The sequence below is a fragment of the Ceratotherium simum genome, chromosome 32, assembly GCF_057802395.1.
Source record: "Ceratotherium simum simum isolate JZ-2026a chromosome 32, ASM5780239v1, whole genome shotgun sequence".
Classification (NCBI taxonomy): domain Eukaryota; kingdom Metazoa; phylum Chordata; class Mammalia; order Perissodactyla; family Rhinocerotidae; genus Ceratotherium; species Ceratotherium simum.
In genome coordinates this window covers 28,393,056-28,417,007 of record NC_141931.1, presented here as the reverse complement: position 1 = coordinate 28,417,007, position 23,952 = coordinate 28,393,056, and the positions used below count along the sequence as shown (strand labels likewise).

Here is a 23,952-nt window from a genome sequence, read left to right as displayed (position 1 = left end):
TTTCTTCCTCCAAACCCCTGGAACATTTATCTTTTTACTGTTTCCATAGTTTTCCATTTCCAGAATGTCATCTACTTGGAATTGTACAGTATGTAGCCAATCAAGATTGGCTTTTTTCACTTAGTAATATGCAGTGAAGTTTCCTTCATGTCTTTTCAATTGATAGTTCATTTCTGCTTAACACTGAGTAAGATTCTACTGTATGGTATCCATACCCAATGAAGCTCTATATATGATTTGCCAATTATTAAAAGCTGTTATAAACATCCATGTGAAGGTTTTTGGGTGGACAAAGGTTCTCAACATATTCGGGTATATGCCAAGGACTTCAATTGTTGGACCATAAGGTAAAAATATGTTTCATATTGTAAGAAACAGCCAAACTGTCTTGCAAAGTGGCTGTACCATTTTGCATTCACATCGGTTACAAAAGAGAGTTCCTGTTGTTCCACATCCTCTCCAGCATTTGGTGTTGTCACTGTTCTGGATTTTGGCCAATCTGATAGATGTAAAATGGTATCTCATTTTTTTTAATTTGCAATTCTGTAAAGACGAACGATGTTGAGATACTTTTCATATGCTCATTTGCCATCTGTATGCCTTCTTTGGTGAAGTTTCTGTTCAGATTTTTGCTCATTTTTAAATTGGGGTTTTTGTTTTCTTACTATAGAGATTTAAGAGTTCTTTGTATATTTTGGATACTAATCTCTTTATAAGATGTATGTTTTGCAAATATTTTCTGCCAGTCTGGGGCTTGTCTTTTCATTCTTTTTATATCATCTTTTGGGAGAGCTTATTTTTTTTAAATGAAGTCTGATAATTTTTTTCTTACATGGATTGAGCATTTGGTGTTGTGTCTTAAAAAGTCATCACCATGCCCAAGATCATCTAGATTTTCACATGTGTTATTTTGTAGAGGTTTACAGTTTTGCATTTTACACTTTAGGTCTATAAGTCATTTTGAGTTAACTTTTGTGAAAGGTGTAAAGTCTGAGTCTAGATTCATCTTTTGCATGTGGTTGTCTAGTTGTTCCAGCACCATTTGTTGAAAACACTATTCTTTCTCCATTGGATTGCCTTTGCTTTTTGTCAAAGATCAGTTAACTCTAATTGTGTGAATCTATTTCTTGGCTCACTATTCTGTTCCATTGATCATCGTGTCTGTACTTTCACCAATACCACACTATCTTGATTGCTGTAGCTTTCTTGTAGGCTTTGAATTTGAGTACTGTCAATCTCCTAACTTTGTTGCTCTCCTGCTCCCATTGACTTATAATTCTCTGTATCCAACTGTCTCTCCAATTTTGGGGTCTATAATTTTCCCTGTGACTTCAATTTTCTGATGGACCTAAAGAGAGTTGTTGATTCTTAGTTTATTGTTATTCTTGTTATGAGGAAAGAAGTGTTGACTTCCAAGTTCTTTATCTATGTAACCAGAAACCAGAAGTCTAGCTTTTTCAATATTATTAAAATGTGGCCCTCTTTTATGAAGAGTTCTGAATTAGTTAGACAAAATAGTTTCTTGAGCCTTTGCATCTTTTCCTTATCTTTTTCCTGCCTGCAGCAGACCTACAGAGTTTACTTGGCTACCTTTGTCATGTACACTGATCTTCCCCAGGGAGAAACTCTTTAAGATGAATTTTAATCAACTGACTGAAAAAATGTCCAAGGAGCCATCATAAAAAATAAAAGGGGTTCTATTGCAGCAAACTGAAAAGATTCGATCCCCATAATTACTGACTAGGTCTTAATAATGTCAAGTTATTCTACAGTCATAGAAATGTGAACTAAAATCTGAGAACATATATGACCTTCTCTAAATTAATGGATGAATCATTTTCAGAAAGACTGTGGGTTGCACAGCTTGTTGGTTTGGTCCCAGCTGAAGCACGGCTATAGAAAGCCCAGTGGTTATGACAGATGAATGTGGTCAGGAGAGGAAGCAACAGTTGCAGGTATAGGTGTTTGAAAGTGTACCCAAGTCCTGAACAACTGTCAGTCTCAAAGTTCTTTGATTGTCTCTGTTTTGGTCCATGAGTGTCTCAAATTTGAACAAAGTGGTCTGAGATGAAAACTTGATTCCTTGCAAGTACATGACTGAGTTTGTACTTCTAAAAATTGTAGAAAATAAATGTATATTTTTTATAAAGGAAGTTCCTAAATGTCAACAAATGCTGCAAGCATTTTGCTATTTTGCATGCATGTATTTTGAAATGGTGTTTGAAAATTTAGGAGAATTAGAATTACTAAATGTATTGAAAATTTAGGAGAATTGGAATTACTAAATGTATTCACCATATTAGAATGGTTTGACAGAAAATATTTAATGGCTTAGGAATATTTTGTGTTTTGTATTCATAAGTATGCCTTGCTTGGTGTTTGAAACATTTAAAGGATCAACTATATCAAATTAGCATGTTTTTGAACCTGAGAAAATATGGAGTTAATGTTCAGGGTGTTTTGAAACGTGCAGTTAAATGTGGAGCTAATGTTCAGGGTGATTTGATCAGTCAGTTGTTTCTTTGAATTCCTGCTCAAGTACAATGCAGCAAGCTCATTACTGTTACCTGGGCACTTGTGGCAGTCTAGTCCTGACTCTCAGCTCTGGCCCTTTGGTAAAATACTGTGGAAAGTTTCTTTTCCTGAGCAGGAAAGAAACAGCAAAGAAGCATTTTCCAAAGTTTCCCAAACAGATATTTGCTCAACTCCCTCCTCCTAAAGCTTCTGTGTATCTGAATCATCCTTCCGGGCTGTATCCTCTCCAACCTCCCGGGTCAACACTGCCACAGGGATGCCTCATTCTGATATTTCCTAGAACAATGATTTCCTGAGCTGCTGAAAGGGGATCTATGCATTACTGGTCATCCTTGCAATATGCGCCTCACCTTCCAGACCAAGTGCAACATGTCCTCCAGTTCCTCAAAGAGCTGACTGATAAATACCTGCTAGCTATTACTTCCCTAGAGACTGAAAACTTGACACACCTCACTCCAGAAATGTCTATAAAATTTCCATTACTGTATTCCATTCCAGCACTCCCATCCCCAAACTTTAGGCAAACCAAATTTTGGCTCTAATGTGTCAGACGGAAAGAAAATATACAAAACTGAGACTGGAGTAGGCAAGAGACTTTCCAGGAAAAAATCTTTAATTTTTACAGAAACTGACAAAAATTGAATGCCTTTCCTTCCTGACCTATGGTCTTAACTCTTCCTGAGTATGAGTTTCTAAGCAGCATGGGTGGAACCCATGCAGACGTGTCAGATCACCAACATCTGAGACAATTCCCTCCTCACTAGCCACACACAGGGCTTCTGGTAGAAGTCAGGATGAAGGGCTCCATGTTAATATTCATCAGAAAATGGATACTCAGGGTGATCAACACCACTAAAAGGAGAAAAAACAATGCATATATGGGTTCAATGACTCTGTTTCTGAGGTGGTAGAGAAGTTAATTTTATGAAGCTGTCATTAGGGTAAAGTTAAACGTTTTACTTCCCGACTGGGTGTGGAATCTGCATTTCTTTCTTTCACAAACATGACTTTATAATAATTTAAAAAATAATAATATTAATTAAATTATTTGAATAGTATTCCTTGCCCAGAACTTAATACACAGAAGATGCAGAGTCAAATATTCAAATATGTTCTTCTCCCTAGCTACATCTGTCAAGAAAGCAACAAGATAGCCTTTGATTTTGTATTTCAAATCCTCAGTGGAAGAAAAGACTGACTCTGCCTTTTTTGAACAGGACATATCCAGCCGCATGCTCGTCACTAAAACATACTTTAGGGTGACACAGGTTACAGAATGCAATTTCACTTCCATTTTTTAAAATCTATTAATTAGTTACTAACTGCCCACCACACACAATATGTCCTGTTAGACTCAGAAATGGATAAAATGCCACATAAAAATTGGCCCCCATTTCCAAAGAGCTTACTGTAGAGAAGGGAGATTTCTGTTCAGTAATAACTCAAAATAGAAAGTGATATAAAATAATGTATTCTTATTAAAATATCTAATTTATTGGAAAAATGACTGTTTCTGACTCTCTCTTTCTCTCTGCATGATTTCCCTATATTATTCTCCATTTGTCTCTATATTAATAAATATATTAGCAAGCATAAAAATATATCTGCTAACATTTGAGAATTCACAACTTTCCCTTATGCTAATCCATTTCCATACATTATCACATTTACTACTATCAAGAATTAAAATTTTCACAGGCAGAAGAAATGTGCATTCCTCTCTTTCTCTCTTTTATAATGAAGGTCTTTTCTCAAAATTCCAGAACCTTAAAGCATGAAGGAATACTAAAGATCTTTCATGGCTACAAATTCTCCCCAACAGTGGTGCTTTTGTTTACACAACTTCCTTTGGTTTATATCTCTCTTGAAAACTTTGTCATCTGTATTGAGATCTGACTATTTCATAAAATATAAACCAAGAATTCCTATTTTTACCAAAGGCCAGCCTCTTTGGAGGGAAATGTAGTATTTCATTCCTGAACAAACATGCAATGAAAGGGAAGGGAGAGATTTGGAAATTTATGAAGGACATAAACGTGGTAGCATCTCATGAAGATTCCATTTGGAGGAGATGGGCATTTCTGGCTGGACCACAAGCTGGGTGGAGAAGACTTGAATCGATAAAGAATTGAGAAGTTGGGAGAAGAAGATGAGAAACACAGTTTGGGAAATATTGAATTAGGCTACACTGGTGATATCCACAATGTACATCCACTAATGGTGTAGAAATGTGAGGCCTAAGTGGATGATGGAGATTCAGCAATGATATCGAGCTTCGAGCATCTTGGAAAGGGCCATGGAGTGATGAGGGCAGGACATATGTGTGTAAGTCCAAGCCTATCAAAATCCACTCTCCTTGTCATTGAGTCAGTGCAGTCTGGGATGAGATTTCAGAAAGCTTCTACCTCATCCCTGACTCAAAGTGGACTCTGTCTTCCTGGTATTGAGGTAAATTTTAACAATCATCATACACTCATTATCGGAAAATAAATTGAGGCAAACATATTTAACAAAGTCACTTACATGTGAAAAGGAAGGTATCGAAGATTTCGGTTTAGGCCATCTAGGACTTTCATGTCCTCTGAAGTCAATTGGAATTCAAAAACCTATCACAGAAGTAGAAAGATTTTTATGATTTTTTAGATCTCATAATGGCCCGTCTGGAAAATCCAAGCAAATCAGACTGAATGGAGCATAGGCAATACTCTAAATGTCTTAGAAGTTTCCAAAAGTTTTTAAGGACGTCAAGAAAAATACTCAAGTGATAATAAATATCAGGCAAAAATTAAATAGAAACCCATCCTTAGATATAAAATATTGAAACTGTACAAGACTACAGACAAAAAGAAGATCTTTTCAAAAGTGAGGGAACAAAGCTCTTTATTCAAAGAGATAGGGTCATGTACTTAGCAAATCCAGAATTAGTAATTTTGATGAATACATGTGGATTTCTATAACTCATCAATGAACAGTTAGAATGTGAAAAAAAATTTTTCAAGATAATTCAAATGAATGATTCTCCAAATACTAATGACATCATGTGCAAAGGACTCAGTAACTGGCTTAAAGATGATGTCAGTGTCGAAATATGATACACTTTCAGTCAAAAAGAATGTTAATAATGGCTAACATGTTGAATCAAATAAATTCATCAATCCATAATAATACTCGAAGATAGTGATACATAGAGAAGTTAGAGAGATAGATTAATAGGTAGCTAGACACCTAGATAGACTGATAGCTCGACCAGTTGATGCATAGGTAGTAGGCAAAATGTCAAGAATATAACAATTGATGAATCTAAATAATGCATTTATTGCATTACTCTTTCAACTTTCCTGTACATTTGAAAATCTTCACAATAAAATGTTAGGAAAAAGTTATCTAAAAGGTATCTAATTTACCAGTTATCTGTGAATAAATCTAATAAAAGAATTATGTAAATGCCTTTGTGGAGAATTTATGTAATTTATTAAAAATATATAAAGAACACCAAAGTAATTAGAACCCCATGTTATAATCATGGATTGGAAGTCTCAATAATGTAAAGCAGTCAGTTTTCTCCAAATTCATCTACAGTTTAAATGCAATATGAACCAAAAATATACACATTTATTTTTCATGAAAGTCTATAAGTGATACTATATTTTACATAAAAGAAAAACCAGTCAAGAATAGACAAGACATTCTTAAGGAAGAAAAAGGAATGAAGAAAAAAAATTACCATTCTCAAAAGCAAGACTTATTTTCCACTACAATTAGACAGTACAGAAAAGTAAGTAGCTGAATAGGAGAGGTCAGAAATCAACTGAGGCACATTTCATACATGACAAAGAAAACAATGAAAATCTGTGGGAAAATATGGACATTTGGATTTTCATTTAAATATATACATATTTGGGTCCATTATTACACTATATTAAAAAATTAATTCCAGGTGTAGTAGGACCCAAATTTGAATGGGAAGACAAAAATACTTTTGCAAGATTCTCTACTCGTTGCATCTGGTCTGGCATTAATCTTGCAGTGGACAGTAAAATTTGCCATAAGCAATGGTGAGTCCATTCTGAGTCCTACACAGGAAAAGTCCTTGCAAGTATCCACTCAGCTCCTTGGAATCACGCCACTGTGATGAGATGAAAACAGGCTAGTAGACTATAGTCTAGCCAAGTATATGAAAAATTATATGGAACAGAGTTTATGCACCACTGACAGCAGCCAAATCAACCCCTAAAGCAGAACTGCCTGGTTGCTCTGCATTTACCAGCAAATACAGGAGAAAGCCCAGCCAAGAAGAGAACTGCTTTCTTGAGCCCAAGCTAATTGTCAAACCATGGAATCATGAGCTAAATAAACGGCTTTGGTAGTAAACCTCTAAATTGGAGATAGTTTTTTGTGCATGTATATCTAATGATATAATAATAGTCTCCTACACATAAAAAAATACAGACAACTTAGTTAAAAGGAATAAAGATTTGATCAAGCACTTCACAGAAGTGGAAACTCAAGGAGAATAAATACATGAAAATGAAACTACATTACTTTTCAAGGAAATGCAAACTAAAACCACAGTGATTTGGAGACTGAAGATCACTGCTACAGTCTGATGTTTGTGTGCTTCCAAAATCATATGTTGGAAATCTAACACCCACTGTGATGGTGTTACACTGTGGGACCTTTGAGTCGTGATTAGGTCATGATGATGGAGCCTTTTAAGGAGATTAATGCCCTCAAAAAAAGATGTGAAAGAGCAGCCTTGCCCCTTCTACATTGTTAAGATACAACAAGAAGTCTTCGACCTAGAAAAAGACCCTCACCCAAAGATGCTGGCAACTTGATATCAGACTTCCAGCCTCTAGAACTGTGAGAAATAAATTTCTGTTGTTCATAAGACACCCAGGATGTGATATTTTGTTATAGCAGTCAAAACAGACTAAGAAAATCACATGATCCAATTCCCTCATTTTAGAATGAAGAAAACGAGACTCGCACAGAGGCACAGGGTACGTTGCAGACCTCATACTGGAACCAAAATCTCTATTTTCTGTCTAATGTGAATTCCACCCTGCCATGCTGCCTCTCCTTCTGCCCCGTAAGAGAAAAGTGGTGGGAATACACATGAGGCACACATGCATGGGAAATAACAGGTAACTCATCTGGGATCAAAATATCTTGAGAGCCTACGAACAAAGGTGAAGGAAATTAATTAGGAGCCCTATGCCTACAGCCTCACTCATCACCTGCATGTTCTCTTTGATCCGTTTCTCATTGTAACTCTTGGCCAGGACCACAACACCACGCTGTAGCTGGTAGCGAAGGGCAATCAGTGCTGGAGTTTGCTCATACTTTTTTGCCATGGCACAAAGAACTGGATCATCCAAGAGAACCGGGGAGCTCTGGTCTACCCTGGAAGGAAATGCAGAAATGCTGAAGACCTGAGACTCAGTATTCAGTTTGTTAGGAGGATTCCCAAACAGATCCAGTAGGTCTGCTCTACACCAGTGCTTCTCAAAAGGTGGTCCCTGGATCGAAAGTATCAGTATCATCCAGGATCTTGTTAGGAAGGCAAATTCCATGGCCTCACCCAAGAACAACTGATTCAGAAATGCAGCTGTGGCACCCAGCAATCTATGTTTACAAAGCCCTTCATGTCATTTTGATAAATGCTTGAGTTCAAACCTGTGCTTCCAAATCATGGTGTTTTTCTTACCACTTCTCGGTGGCTGCTTTTCTTCTCTGATCATAGCCCTCAAAGTAAGAACAGAGTATGAAAGGAGAAAGAGAAAGGAAAAGAATGGGATAGTTTTTATTTTAACTTTTCTAAAATATTGATAAAAGTTGAGTAGTCCCAAAATAGGAACTATTCATTTATCATTATGTATAGTCTACAATATTTCTATAAAAGTTTACGAAAATGTTTCAGATTGTAATTTTTTCTATGATGATAAACCTGGGAGCTACATATTATTATCCTGCGTTAAGACATAAAGTAAGTGAAGCTTAGGGAGTCTATTACTATAAATCTGTTAATTAGTTAATAAATTTCTAAATCATGACTTAAGCTATGTCTTTTGTCTCAATTTTTGGATTATATATAGATTTTAATGCAGATATTTGTTATTCATTAATCTACAACCAGACACATATAATGTAAAAGCATTGGCTGGGTGATGGGGTTTTTAAAGGAGAAGGATTTCTTCTGTCCCTCCCCTCCTTCCTCCAAACCAGTTGAGAGTGAATTCCAGAAAACTAGGTATGGTATAGTTAGAAATATTTCAAAAAGTAATGTTTTAGGTAAACTCCCTGTTGTCTTCATTACCATGGTTCTGGACGCTGGGAACCCAAAGCGCTATAGGCAACCAGGACAATGTCTTTTGATTTGCAGAAATCCAACAGTTTGCTCTGGTTGAGATAAGGATGACATTCCACCTGTAGAATGCCAACATAGAAAAGTGTCAGATTACATGAATGACAATATTAAAATGAAAGAGAAAGTTTAAAAAGAAAAAAAGCTGAATAGAAAACCTTTTAATATTAAATTTAAACTGGAAATATCGACATCAAATAATGATTTTTTTAAATAAATATTATATCTCTGTTCCCTAAAAAGGATAAAAAAAGAAAAAAATGACATTCCTGAGAACAAGCGACTCTGTAGATGGAATGTTGGTTACTCAATACCATTGCACACCACAAGGACACATGGCTCATTCCACATCTAGGACAGGAAGAGAACTGTCTGAGCCTCGGACATCAGATTATGTCAGAAAGCAAAAAATTCCTCAAAGACTCATGAAGGGATGTCTAAAGGGAAAAAGAACCAGTGTTATAGGGATCCCACTGGTGACATTGGTTAGATTTGAGCGTCAAAGGGAATAGTGACTAAAAGCAATTATGACACATAGAGTCAATAAAAATCCAGGAGTCCTTAGTGATGAGAGAGACAGAGACAGAGACAGAGAAAAAAATTCTTTGTTCCACTGACAGTGATTATTACATAACTGTTTTCTTGGTACATTGATAATTAAAGGGAAGGAATCAAGATTTTATCAAGCCTTACAGGAGTAATTGTAGTTTATCCCTACTTGATGAGGGAATTTCTGTTAACAATAAAGTGTCAGGTAAAAAAATTATAAAAGAGTATTTAAAATTGAAAATAGTTATTTACAAATCCCAATGAAATAACTAATTCACAGTAAAGTCATTGATGGCTACTCAAATATTATGTGAAAACGTAGAGGTAACATGACTTCCCCGATGACAATTATCACACAACAGATTGCTAGGTAATTTCAAAGGGGAAAATATACATTTACAAAGAAAATACCTGGCTATCACTATCCTAGCCAAGAGAACAAAACTAACATCTCTCATAGTGGGAAAAATTGCCATGACGGGCTTCCTACTGAAGAGCAATTTGAGGGACACAGCATGAAAAGGACATTTTCTTGCCAGAAATGTTTCACCTTAATGTCATAAGGCATTCAGATCTAACTTCTAATTTACAGAAACTGGGAATAGAGAAACAAATCAATTAACATCACAAGATAACAATCAGATAAATCCAGAATATTCAACAAAAACCTGTTGGCTGTCATGGTGAAAGAAAAAGGGTTGATTGATCGTTCCTGCTTAAGAAAGCTTAAGAGGGGCCGGCCCCATGGCTTGGAGGTTAAGTGTGCACACTCCGCTACTGGCGGCCCGGGTTCGGTTCCCCGGCGCGCACCGATGCACTGCTTGTCAGGCCATGCTGAGGCGGCGTCCCACATACAGCAACTAGAAGGAATGCAACTATGACATACAACTATCTGCTGGGGCTTTGGGGAAAGAAAGGAGGAGGATTGGCAATAGATGTTAGCTCAGAGCCAGTCTTCCTCAGCAAAAAGAGGAGGATTGGCATGCATGTTAGCTTAGGGCTGATCTTACTTGAAAAAAATAAAAATAAAAAAATAATAAAAATGGAACAAGACATTGTAGACTTTGAAAAAAAGAAAAAAGAAAATAAAGCTTAAGAAACAAGATGGAAAGTAATATGTGAGCCACACTTGGGTCCTGATTAGAAAAGAAAATATATAAAAGACATTGGGAAAACCATATGGAGGACTGAATATGGATTGGACACAAGACCATAATCTTTCTGAGGTCTGTAGGGATGAATTGTCATGTCAACAGCTAACTTTCAAGAGAGTAGCAAAATATTACATATATGTGTGTAGATAGATCCACACATATATTTGGCAATGTTGCAAAATGTGAAAAGTTTTCAATACAGGAGGGAAAACATGGATGATCACTATCATATGCTTAACTTCTCTGAATGTCTGAAAATTTTCATAATAAAAATTGAGAGTGAAACTAAGGCTAGAATCACATGAATTTTTTAACATTTATAATTGAAAATAAATAGTGCTATAACATGATATGTCAAATTCTTCAATTTTATAGGCCACATTTTCCAGTTGAAGACACTTACTTCATGACTCAAAGTTATACCTTGAGGACATTATTGTTAATGGAATAAGACATTCACAGAAGGACAAGTACTACATGAAACCAGTTATATGAAGAATCTAAGATAGTCAAACTCATACAATCAGAGAGCAGTGTGGTGGTCACCAGGGGCGGGGAGGAGGGAGAAATTAGAAGCTGATAATTGTGGCCATTAAGTCTCAATTATGCAAGATGAATAAGTTCTAGAGATCTGCTGTATAACACTGGGCCTATAGCTAACAATACTGTATTGCATTGTACTTCATACTTGAAATTTGTTAAGAGGGTAGATTTCACGTCAACTGTTCTTACCGTAATAAAATAAAAATAGAACAAAGGAAAAGTCAGTGCACAGAACCAGACACAGAATAATGTATCTAAATGGCTCATTTAAGGGTGGAAATCGATGAGAGAACCAGACTAAGACTGAGTAAATCACAAGGTCTGCTCTGTATTCCTGCAAATATTCCTGAATGTTGATTTTCTCACCATCAACCATCCCTCTAGCCTGGATGACTTTCATAGTCTCCAGTTGTTTTTTCTTGTATCTATGCTTCCTATTCAAAGACCCCTGAAATCAGAGATACCAAGATGAAGTACATCTTGGTGCATTTCAGGCATCCAAGCTCCACACAAACCTCTGACACCTACCTCATCTTATTTTCACTCTTTCCTTATTTACTACCATTACGTATTTTCATGACCTTCCTTCCTGTACACAATTCCCTCCAAAACACTAACCCGTCCCATCTCTTGACATCCTTTACAGCTCAGGGAAATGTAACTTTCCCTCAAAGGTCTGGGTAACTATTCTAACCCTCCATCAACTCCTTTACCTTCTCTAATTCTTATTGACAATTTAGCACTTAGGTCTTGCCACTTTTTTCACTAGGACTTTACAAAAAGAGATACAATTATGGGTTCTATCGATGCTCATCTAGACAGAGGCTCTGTTCTCTAGAATGTTGTGTTCCATAAAGTTAAGATGAATGGGAGAGGAGGCCAAATAGACATCTGACAGTAGTTCAAGAAGAAGGAAATGAAGAACCGAAAGGAGAGGAGGCCAAGAGTGCTCACCTGGTTGCAGACGGGCTTGTACTTGAGCCCTGGCTTGTTCAGGATCTTCTCCAGCTGCCTGCGGTTAAAGTTGGACACCCCGATGGACTTGGTCAGTCCTGCATCCCTACACTTCTCCATGGCCTGGGGAGGAAGGCATAATAAAGAAACATTTGTGCAATTGGCTATAGATCAACAATAAATGCAATAAAAATCTGTTAAAAGGAACAACTCTCAAGAAACGACAATGAAGCCAATTGACATGAACAAAAAAAAAAGAGAAAAAGTAGTAAATTAAACAGGAAAAGAATGTAGTGACAGCAAGAATAAGAATTACTGTACTCTCCTTAGAAAAATGTGCAAGTATAACACATTGAAAGAAGGAGATGCCTATCTTCGTTGTCCTGAACTCTTCTGCTCCATTTCTCTCTATAAACATTTCGGTAATGATTTCCTCCACAGCACTACAGAAGACTTGTTCATTTAAAGTTTATGAATTGCTGAAGACAAAGGTGCACAATCCATTCTCAAAGTGGAAGAAATGAACCAGATTCCCCTACTTCTGTCTTTCTCCTCTGAGCTCTCTCCTCCAAGCACTCACCTCCCATGTGGCACAGAGATCCACTGTGTCAAATAGTGCTTTTCCATGTTCATCTGTTGGAAAAAGTTCTTCCCCAGGCTGGAATGGAGGCAGTTATTTTAGTGATGTCACAAAATAATTTCTCCACACTTAGCCAGGCTGCCAGGGATATCTGGGGCCAGGACACTAAATCTCCATGAGGTAGGTGGTATAACATTCTAGATACTAATATTTACAAAGTGATTTGCATATGGAGTTGTAAGCAATTTCTAGGAGACAGGCTTGCTCTAATCTCTTATACTCTCATATGTTTCAATAAATACCTTTTTGCTAGGTCCTAAAGAGGACTTATAATGACTTATGTTACACTTACCTGACCCCTATACTTTCCTCTTGCAAAAGGCCTCACTTGCAGTGTGAATGACAATAAGTTACATGGCCTTATTTCCAGAATAACTGTTCCAATCTTGTCCCAGGCTAGAAAATCAGATTTCATTATCCATCAGAACATTCTATGGTCCAAGGGCAGGCACATGAACCAAACAAGGTCATTCAAGGTTCTCTTAAGAATTAATACGGGTGCTGGAAGGTCCCGAGACACACTCAAGTGTTAATGACCATAAGCCTTGAACTGCCCCAAGGCTGTATTTGCCGCCAATGGAAAATGTTGTGACAAAAATTCAGCAAACCGTTAATAATGCAAAGTTAACTCATAGGGAAAAGGAGATATTTGTGGAGACTATTCTAAATTCTTACATTTATCCATGGCTTGGCTTCCCCTTTATGTATTGCCATTTACATAATAAACTCTTTTGTATGGGAGAGCTCGAGTAGCTTTCTATAACTTAAAATCAAGAATTCTACATAACACAATCATTAATGGCTAAGGACAGTCTACAAAATTCCATTGTGAAGGTACCCAACAGTGTAAGCAAGGTCTCACAAGTCCCTATGAAGGCTGCTAGTTTTAGATCCACCCAGAGGGAGCACCACCAAACCTCCTTTCAACTTGTTATGGTGAGAGAGGACATCAATTTATTATGCCCAATTGTAAGGCAGTTTCATTACTCACCACAACTGTGTGAAACTTTGCATGTGTGACATCCCCAAGAGACTCTGGAATCGTAGTCAGGGCAGTATCTTGAACATGCCTATTTTTATATCCTCAAATTTTTGAGGCAGAGGATTTGAGATTGTTGACTTTTTTTCACTTGGAGGCATGGAAAGAAATTTAAGGATTCAAAATATTTACATAAAAAACTAACCAGGACTTATTATTTGGGGGATTCTTCTCTATTGTAATAATCCCTACATCCTTCTAAGGAAATTCTTAATTCAACTATCCATACAAGTTGATAGACATTATGACACAAGAAGTAAAATGGGTATAATCACGCAAATTGCTAACCTTCAGAGCCATTGGAAAATGAATAATATACAGATCAACATAGTCCAGTTGAAGATTTTTCAGAGACTTTTCCAAGGCTGGTTGGACCAACTCTGGTCGAAGGAAAGTGATCCAAAGCTGCAGAGGGTAAAGAATGGAAGTCGTGTTGGATTATTACTTCAGTCAGTTTTGTTTTTCTTGATTCACTTAATAATTAGACATTTTCTACTGGTTGGAAACTGAATGACCACAGAGGAATAATTCTTTTTTCCTTCTTGGGTTCCCTTCTGATCTGCCTTACCCAAAGAAACTATATTATTTGTTTGCATCTTTCTTTAGTACATCTACTAACCATGGAAGGAAATGACCTAAGAGATAACAAGTGTTATCAAATAATAACCATGCCGATATCTGAATTTTGTTTGATGGAATTTGCAAAGCAGTTCACAAAAATAGACTAATTCTATCAAAGGTTCAATCCTACGGAGAATAAGTAGCATCCCTTTTTTTTAGATAATTATAGAGAAAAAGTACTTTGAACATATTAATCTGTGCTGTGCACAATTCAAGACAGTTTAGCTATATCCTGTTTAGTACACAAAGTGCTTCTTATATTGCTTTCTCTTATTGATAGATGTGAGAAGTGAGATTCAGAATGTTAAAGAGATTCTAGTAAGTCACGCAGATGAGAGGGATAACTGTAATCCAATCACAGTTCTGTCTGATTCACTAGTCTATGCTATTCACACTGATATGGCCTGTGACTCAGAAAAGTAAAGTGACTTTACTTTAAAATCACTAAATGTGAACAAAGCATGACGAGAAAACCATCGTCTTTTCCTGACACTAATTTTAATATATGAAAATGTGGGAAGAAAGTAGTACCAATAAGCACAATTCACCAAACACCTACTGGTCCTACCGTGTAATTGTCATCTCCACACAATCATGTTCCTGCATGTGCACACAAACACACCACATACACACCACCTTTGAAGTGTAGAATATGTCTTTTCTCTTCACAGTGCCATCTTCAATTTTGCTTCGGATAGCCAGTCCAACCTCTTTTTCATTATTGTAGAAATGAGCACAATCGATATGGCGGAACCCAGCACCAATAGCTAATTTAGTGGCCTCCAGAACTTTGCTCTTAGGAACCTAGGTGAGCAACAAAAGATAGTAGTTGAATTTCCACATTATGGAGAGATAGCTAGGCCACAACTTTGACCTTCCCAAGTCACTTTTCCTAATGTCTTAGGATAGTTCTGCAGGTGTGGTGATGAATCCATGGCAATTTGCCTGGGTCTTTCCTGATAAGTAAAGAAATTTGGGCATCCCAAAAACTCCTTCATTCTTGGGTAATCTCTGGTTGATCACTCGCACTGAAGGTCCCCATGATCACCCCTAGGTTCAGTGATTTGCTGAAAGAACTCACAGGACTCATCATATAGTTGTAGCCATGAATATGTTTTATATTGTGAGACATTACTCAGCAAAATCAACAAACTGAAAAGATACATGGAATGAAGTGTTAAAGAACAAGTTCATTGCTTCTAAGAGTCCTTTACCAGTGTAGTCACACATACCACGCTAAATAAAAATAGTACATTAATTTAAGAAACATATATTTGTCTTACAAGATGATGTTTTCATACACATATACATTGTGAAATGATTAGCACAGTTAGACAAATTAAAATAGCCAAGACATCACATAGTTAACTTCTTTGCATCTTCCTCTCTTAGGAAATCTCAAGAATATAATGTTATTATTAACTATAGTCTCCATGCTGTACATTTTTTCTCCAGAACTCATTCATCTTATAACTGAAAGTTTGTACCTTTTGACCAAAATCTCCCGTTTTCCCCACTGCCCCCTTCCCTAGCCCCTGGTCACCACTACTCTACTCTCTGCTTATATGAGTTTGACTTTTTTAGATTCCATATATAAGTGGGATCATGCAGCATATGTGTTTCTGTGTCTGGCTTATTTCACTTAGCATAATGTCATCCACATGATTGCAAATGGCAGGATTTCCTTCTGTTTTAAGGCTGAATAATATTTCATTTGTTTTTAAGTACTTCATAAGCTTTCTTTATTCAATGATGTTGCTATGAACTAGATATTTGGTCTAACTACCCTGTGCTGGTCATGCTCTCACTTTAAGTGTATGGAAATTCAGAGGTTTACCAAAGGCAAAGATTTGGTGGTATTCTTGGCCCTTCCCTCCCATTCATCCCATTTTCTGCTGCAAAGTAAAAACGTCCTGTCATGTGTCTCCAAAACGTCTCTTTGAATATTTCCTTCTCTTTTATAGATGAGGAAGTGAGACTCAAAGTTTAAGGATTACTCCTTTGTCGTACAACTAGTCTAAAGACAAAAATGGAAGGCAAACTTCTGGCTTCCAGTCTAGTAACTTGTCCACTTAGCTCCCTCTGCTGTCCAAGGTCCAACTCTCCATATTTGCTTCAATTAAAAGTAATAACAAAGACGAGGAATTGAAACCTTGCCCTGGAGACTGTAATTTATTCCCTCAAATGATACTATATTTTCCATTCCAGATAAATTCCCAAGCGGAAGGAGAAGTACAAAGGAAACTACAGGTGGAATATTTATTGCCTGGCACTCAGCAGACTACCCAACAACAGAACAGCAACTCTTTCCCACCATTTGTCATTCACCTCATCTCTGGGAACTTTTACACAAATATCTCTCTGGATGTCTTTGTGGGAGGCAAGATCTTTTGAATTCCAGAAATATACAGCTAAACCACTCCCACGTAATCACCCTCAAAGCAAAGCAGCTGATTGTCAGTGTTCTTGACTGCTCAATTTCATCTCTTTTTCCAACCTGGGAAATAGATGGAACCTGGAGGAAAACCCAGAATAATCTGTAGGTGACCACACGGTCAGACCCTCATGCAGAGGGAACACTGAATATTTTCTTTTTTTTTTTTTTTTTTTTGTGAGGAACATTAGCCCTCAGCTAACATCCATGCCAATTCTCTCCTCTTTTGGTTAAGGAAGACTGGCCCTGAGCTAACATCTATTGCAAATCCTCCTCTTTTTCTCCACAAAGCCCCAGTAGATAGTTGTATGTCATAGTTGCACATCCTTCTAGTTGCTGTATGTGGGACGCCACCTCAGCATGGCCAGACAAGTGGTGCATCGGTGCACACCCAGTATCCGAACCCGGGCTGCCAGTAGCGGAGCACTGGCCACAGGGCCGGCCCCCTGAATACTTTCTGTCTTTGTGTAAGTAATGGTTCTAGCCTGGTTACAAGAACCAAGTGAGCCTCCAAGAATCACACAGTAACTCCATGACCTGACAACCCAAGTCAGGCTCCACTCGTGCTATGTCTATTTTCTTTTGAATCCTCAATCCCAAGACCACCGCTATTACCTCTTCAGGTGCATAGGTGCCAAATCCCAGCACAGGAATGAAGTGCCCATCATTTAGTTCCACACGCCAGACTTTAGGATCCATTGCCTTTTGTTCCTCTGTCTAAGCCAACTCTGTTTTATCCTTCCGCTCTCATGGGTTATATGAATAATAGGAGGGTAACACCCAAGTCCACTGTCCAACTGTTATCAAATGGATTGTAGGAGGAAAAAGGTTAAAGCAGGAAGCCATGGAGCGAGAAGAGAGTTGGAACCAATTAACTTGCTTGTTTGTTATCAAAGAGGAATCTTAATGAACTATTATATAGTAATAAAGAAATCATTTCTTTCTCGCACAAGTAAAATTTTCATTCAGGATCCAAGTGCATTAGCAAATTATTATAAGAGGGTTGCTCAATAATTGTTGACCATATATTAAATTAGAAACCTCCAGATACTATTTTTTTTTAGTTCTTGCCATGGTAAGCTCCTTCTTGATCATACATCATTTGAAACAATTAACTGTCTTACACCACACACAGAGTCACACAATTTAGAGGAAGGATTAACATTTTTCAAAAAGTTGACCCTTAAGAAAGAATTAAAACTTCAAATTGAAAGAAAATATGTATTTTTATCTTTCCTATCAGCAAAATTATTTTTGTTTCTTTTTTCTTTGCTTTATAAAAGAAATATTCCATCGTAACAAGGGTGCAATCCTGAAAAGTCTACTCAAAAAAGACATTCCAGCAAGGTGATTATTGGAGTTATTTTTTTCATAGTTTTTAGATATCATTTGCATTATACAAACAGAATCTTACAGTGTTTATATCTTTCACACAGTTATATAACTTTAAAAAACTATCCTGATGTAACTACAAAAAAAATGATGAATATTTTATATGATTTATTATCTTGCTCAATAGTATTCATCAAAGAGAAAAATAGAAACAACTTAAATTACAATAAGCTTTGTAAGAGTCAGGGAAATTATGACACATTGATACAATGGAATATTATGAAGCCATTTAAAATTGAACACATACAGTGATGTCAGCAAAATGATGGACTAGGTAGTTCTGAGTTCTCGCATGGAAACAGAAGGAAAGAACCATAAACCAGCTGAAGTAAACTTAAAGGAGCTCTTGGAAACAGTCAAAGATCTACAGCAACAAAGTGAACATCCAGTTAGGAAAAAGACAGATTCAAAGTGGTAGGAAATTTCATCATGTTTTACTCACCTTTGCCCCTCCCCATGCCTGGCACAGTGGAGGCTTGGTATGTAAGAGACAGTAGCCCAGTTTCCAGTTGCCTCTCTCAAACAAGAGTTATCAGAGATCTTATGTGCAATGTCCTAAGCTATTTTGAGGCTGCCTCAAAGACTACTCTCTGTTTCCCCTAACTCTAAGAGCTTGAAATGAAAAGCTTCACTTTACAGCTGCAGGGGGACTATAGATGTGCAGATGCCAGGGGCAAGAGATTAACGGTGGAGACATGCAATAGATCTTATAAAGTCCTGAGGAAAAGCTAGATGTGAGTTTTTGGGAGCCATCTATTCAGTCATCTATTCAGGGGAATTAAGAAAGCCACACACAGGGCAGGTGGGATACATGCTCAGAACAGAACTGAATAGACCTTCAGATTTCATGTTGGGCTGGTCCCAAGACAAGGAACAGGCCAAGCTAACAAGTGAAGGATTGTCAGGACATAGAAAAAAATCTATGAAGAGTGGGAGAGGTGGCTGTTTTTCAAATACCCAATTAAACACACACCCAAACATACAAGGAAAAAAACCCATTAGCCACTAAAACAGAAAAAAAAAATTGGCAGAAACTCTTCCTGAACAAACATACAAATTGGATTTAGTAGATAAAGAGTCTTAAATCAACTGCCTTACATATGCTGTAATTGTTAAAGAAAAATTTGACAAAAAATTAAAGGAAATTAGGTAAATCATATATAAATAAAATGGTAATATCAACAAGGACAGAGAAATTATAGATCTTAAGGAGCGGAAAGAAAAAAAATGAAAAAATGTGAACAGACACTAAAGGACTTATGGGACACCATCAAGTGGACTAATATACACATTATTGAGTCCCAGAAAGAGAAGACAGAATGGGACAGAGAGATTGTTTGAGGAAATAATGAACAGAAAACCTCCAGACTGAATGTAAGACATGAATAATCAGCACACCCAAGAAGTTCAAAGAATTACAGGTAGGATAAACTCAAAGATATCCACACCCACATACATTGTCTTCAAATTGTTGAAAAACAAAGGCAAGAAAGTATGTTGAAAGCAGCAAAGGACACATGACTCATCAAGTACAAAGGATCCTGGATAAGATCTTCAACAGATTTCTCCTCAGAAACCTAAGATGAGATAAGACAGTGAGATGATACTTCTAAAGTCCTAAAAGAGAAAAAAACTTCTCAACCAAGCATTCTATACCCGGAAAAAATGTTTTTCATATATGAAGCACTAATTAAGACAACATCAGATCTTTAAAAAGCTGAGAGTTCATTGCCGTTAGAACTGTCCTACAAGAAATGTAAAAGGAGTCAGTCAGGTTCAGATGAAAGGACACTAGACTGTAACTCAAAGCCATATGAAGATATAAAGAACTCCAGTAATGGTAAATATATGGGCAAATATAAACTCATGCACTTTCCTAATTTTGGTTTGTAACTCTACTTTTTCATTTCTACAAAATTTAGAAGTGGATGCCTAAAAATAGTTATTCATCTTGTCACTAACTAGTGCCCCAAGGAACTCAAGGGTAGGTTTGGAAGCACTTAGCTGTTTTTATGTTAAGAAGACACAACCAACAACCACCCTGGTGGTTAAGCTAAGCAAGCCTCCCTAGAAGAGCTACACCCACGACCTTGCCTTAATTTTAATATGAAGATCTCTTTAGGAGGAGATTAAGCCTGATTACTGTAATCTGCAATGTATGCAGAAGCATGTTTTCCAACTGAACCTGTGCAAGCAAATACCCACCTCTCCCTTTTAAATATTCATTCCTCAACTGAAATAAAAGTTCCTGCTTCCCTTTGTTTGAGGAGGCCATGACTTTGGAAATGATTCCTCGTGACATCCTATTTGCTGCAAATACACTTTACTTTGTGACACAACTTCCACTGGTGTAGAGTCTTCTTTGAGTCACCAGGAGGTGAGCCCACTTGGTTCAGTATCAAATTGGTGACCCAGATGGGACATACTCCTTCATGGTGCCTATGCCACTGGCTTGATGTTGCTGCCTCAGCGGGAGACCCAGCAGCCACACTGAGCACTTTGCTCAGAGGATCTCTCCATGAAGGTGAGTGGTGCCAACCCAATGACATGGCTGTAAGAGTTATTTCCTGATCTCACAAAGCCTGTTTGTTGGGGCCTGGCTTCAGGGATTGAGTCCCCACCAAGGGATAGCATGGCTCAGGGGAGTGAGAACCCCCTCTGTTTGGAAGGACTGCATGACCCGGCCGCTCTGGAAGGGTCGATGCTTGGCTCTGGGTAAACAAGAGCAATCCCTCGTGGCTAGTCAGGGGTCAAACCCCATCTGGAGATTGAATCTCATCTGGAGTGCACTGGTTGTGTCTAGGGGTGAAATCCCCTCTGGAAATTGAATCTCAAATAAATGATGAGGTGGGGGTTTGAGGTCTCCTGAGGTCACTGAGTCTACTGTACGGATACAATAGAGTATCCATATCCAATGAACCTCTATATAGATTTGCCAATTATTAAAAGCTGTTATAAACATCTGTGTGAAGGTTTTTGGGTGGACAACTGTTTTCAACATATTCGGGTATATGCCAGGGACTTCAATTGCTGGACCATATGATAAAAATATGTTTCATGTTGTAAGAAACAGCCAAACTATCTTCCAAAGTGACTGTACCATTTTGTATTCCCATCAGTTACATAAGAGAATTCCTGTTGCTCCACATCCTCTCCAGCATTTGGTGTTGCCACTGTTTTGGATTTTGTCCATTCTAATAGATGTAAAATGGTATCTAATTTTTTTAAATTTGCAATTCTGTAATGACAAATGATGTTGAGATACTTTTCATATGCTCATTTGCCATCTGTATGCCTTCTTTGGTGAAGTTTCTGTTCAGATTTTTGCTCATTTTTAAATTGGGGTTTTTGTTTTCTCACTATAGAGATGTAAGAGTCCTTTGTATATTTTGGATACTAATCTCTTTATAAGATGTATGTTTTGCAAATATTTTCTGCCAGTCTGGGGTTTGTCTTTTCATTTTCTTTATAGCATCTTTTGGGAGAGCTGATTTTTTTTAATGAAGTCTAATAATTTTTTTCTTACATGGATTGAGCATTTGGTGTTGTGTCTTAAAAATCTTCACCATGCCCAAGATCATCTAGATTTTCACATGTGTTATCTTGTAGAGTTTTACAGTTTTGCATTTTACACTTAGGTCTATAAGTCATTTTGAGTTAAATTTTGTGAAAGGTGTAAAGTCTGAGTCTAGATTCTTTTTTTGCATGTGGATATCTAGTTGTTCCAACACCATTTGTTGAAAACACTATTCTTTCTCCATTGGATTGCCTTTGCTTTTTGTCAAAGATCAGTTAACTCTAATTATGTGACTCTATTTCTTGGCTCACTATTCTGTTCCATTGATCATCGTATCAGTACTTTCACCAATACCACACTATCTTGATTGCTGTAGCTTTCTTGTAAGCCTTGAAATTGAGTACTGCCAGTCCCCTAACTTTGTTGTTCTTCTGCTCCCATTGAGTTATGATTCTCTATATCCAACTATCTCTCCAATTTGGGGGTCTGTAATTTTCCCTGTGACTTCAATTTTCTGATAGATCTAAAGAGAGTTGTTGATTCTTAGTTTATTTTCTTGTTTTTATGAGGAAAGAAGTGTTGACTTCCAAGTTATTTATCTATGTGACCAGAAACCAGAAGTCTAGCTTTTTCAACATTATTAAAATGTAGCCCTCTTTTGTGAACAGTTCTGAATTAGTTAGACAAAATAGTTTCTTGAGCCTTTGCATCGTTTCCTTATCTTTTTCCTGCCTGAAGCAGACCTAGGGAGTTTACTTGGCTACCTTTGTCATGTACACTGATCTTCCCCAGGGAGAAACTCTTTAAGATGAATTTTAATCAACTGACTAAAAAAATGTCCAAGGAGCCATCATAAAAATAAAAGGGGTTCTAATGCAGCCTACAGATACGATTCAATCCCAACAATTATTGACAAGGTCTTAATAATGTCAGGTTATTCTACAGTCATAGAAATGTGAACTAAAATCTGAGAACGTATATGATCTCCTCTAAATTAATGGATGAATCATTTTCAGAAAGACTGTGGGTTGCACAGCTTGTTGCTTTGGTCCCACCTGACGAGCATGGCTATAGAAAGCCCAATGGTTATGACAGACGAATGTGGTCATAAGAGGAAGCAATGGTTTCAGGTATAGATGTTAGAAAGTGTACCCAGGTCCTGAACAACTGTCAGTCTCAAAGTTCTTTGATTGTCTCTGTTTTGGTCCATGAGTGTCTCAAATTTGAACAAAGTGGTCTGAGATGAAAATTTGGTTCCTTGCAACTACGTGATTGAGTTTGTACCTCTAAAAATTGTAGAAAATAAATGTATATTTTTTATAAAGGAAGTTCCTAAATGTCAACAAATGCTGTATGCATTGTGCTATTTTGCATGCACATATTTTGAAATGGTGTTTGAAAATTTAGAAGAATTGGAATTACTAAATGTATTCACCATATTAGACTGGCTTGACAGAAAATATTTAATGGTTTAGGAATATTTTGTGTTTTGTATTTGTAAGTATGCCTTGCTTTGTGTTTGAAACATTTAAAAGGATCAACTATATCAAATTGATATGTTTTTGAATCGGAGTAAATACGGAGTTAATGTTCAGGGTGATTTGAAACGTGCAGTTAAATGTGGAGCTAATGTTCAGGGTAATTTGATCAGTCAGTTGTTTCTTTGAATTCCTGCCCAAGTACAACGCAGCAAGCTCATTACTGTTACCTGGGCACTCGTGGCAGTCTAGTCCTGACTCTCAGCTCTGGCCCTTTGGTAAAATACTGTGGAAAGTTTTTTCTTATATGCAGGAGAGAAGTAGCAAAGAAGCATTTTCTGAAGTTTCCCAAACAGATATGCACTCAACTCCTTCCTCCTAAACCTTCTGCATATCTGTGTCCTAATCATCCTTCCAGGGTGAATCCCCCCAACCTCCCGGGTCAACACTGCCACAGAGATGCCTCATTCTGAGATTTCCTAGAACAATGATTTCCTGAGCTGCTGAAAGGGGATCTATGTATTACTGATCATCCTTGCAATATGTAACTCACCTTCCAGACCACGTGCAGTGAGTACTCCAATTTCTCAAATGATTAAAGGAACAGTGACTGATAATTACCCGCTAACTACTACTTCCTAGAGACTGAAAACTTTAACCACCCCCCCACTCCAGAAATGTCTATAAAATTTCTGTTATTGTATCCCATTCCAGTACCACCACCACCCA

At 37.2% G+C, this 23,952-nt stretch overlaps 1 protein-coding gene across 2 annotated transcripts in view; it reads right to left on the bottom strand.

The window, feature by feature from the left end:
• Positions 1–17,535, bottom strand: part of LOC101406189 (aldo-keto reductase family 1 member C23-like protein) — a 58,804-nt gene extending 41,269 nt beyond the window's left edge. Inside the window, exons 1-9 of one of the 2 annotated variants that reach the window (XM_014783694.2) lie at positions 17,452–17,535; positions 15,039–15,206; positions 14,070–14,186; positions 12,683–12,760; positions 12,103–12,225; positions 8,855–8,964; positions 7,776–7,941; positions 5,059–5,141; positions 3,345–3,387 (exon numbers count right to left, since the gene is read on the bottom strand). In XM_014783694.2, the coding sequence (XP_014639180.2) occupies positions 3,345–3,387; positions 5,059–5,141; positions 7,776–7,941; positions 8,855–8,964; positions 12,103–12,225; positions 12,683–12,760; positions 14,070–14,186; positions 15,039–15,206; positions 17,452–17,535 (972 nt within the window). Of the gene's footprint in view, positions 1–3,344; positions 3,388–5,058; positions 5,142–7,775; positions 7,942–8,854; positions 8,965–12,102; positions 12,226–12,682; positions 12,761–14,069; positions 14,187–15,038; positions 15,207–17,451 lie in introns of those variants that run through there. The other variant, XM_087420905.1, reaches the window with a different exon arrangement.
• Between the last annotated feature and the right edge of the window lie 6,417 nt (positions 17,536–23,952).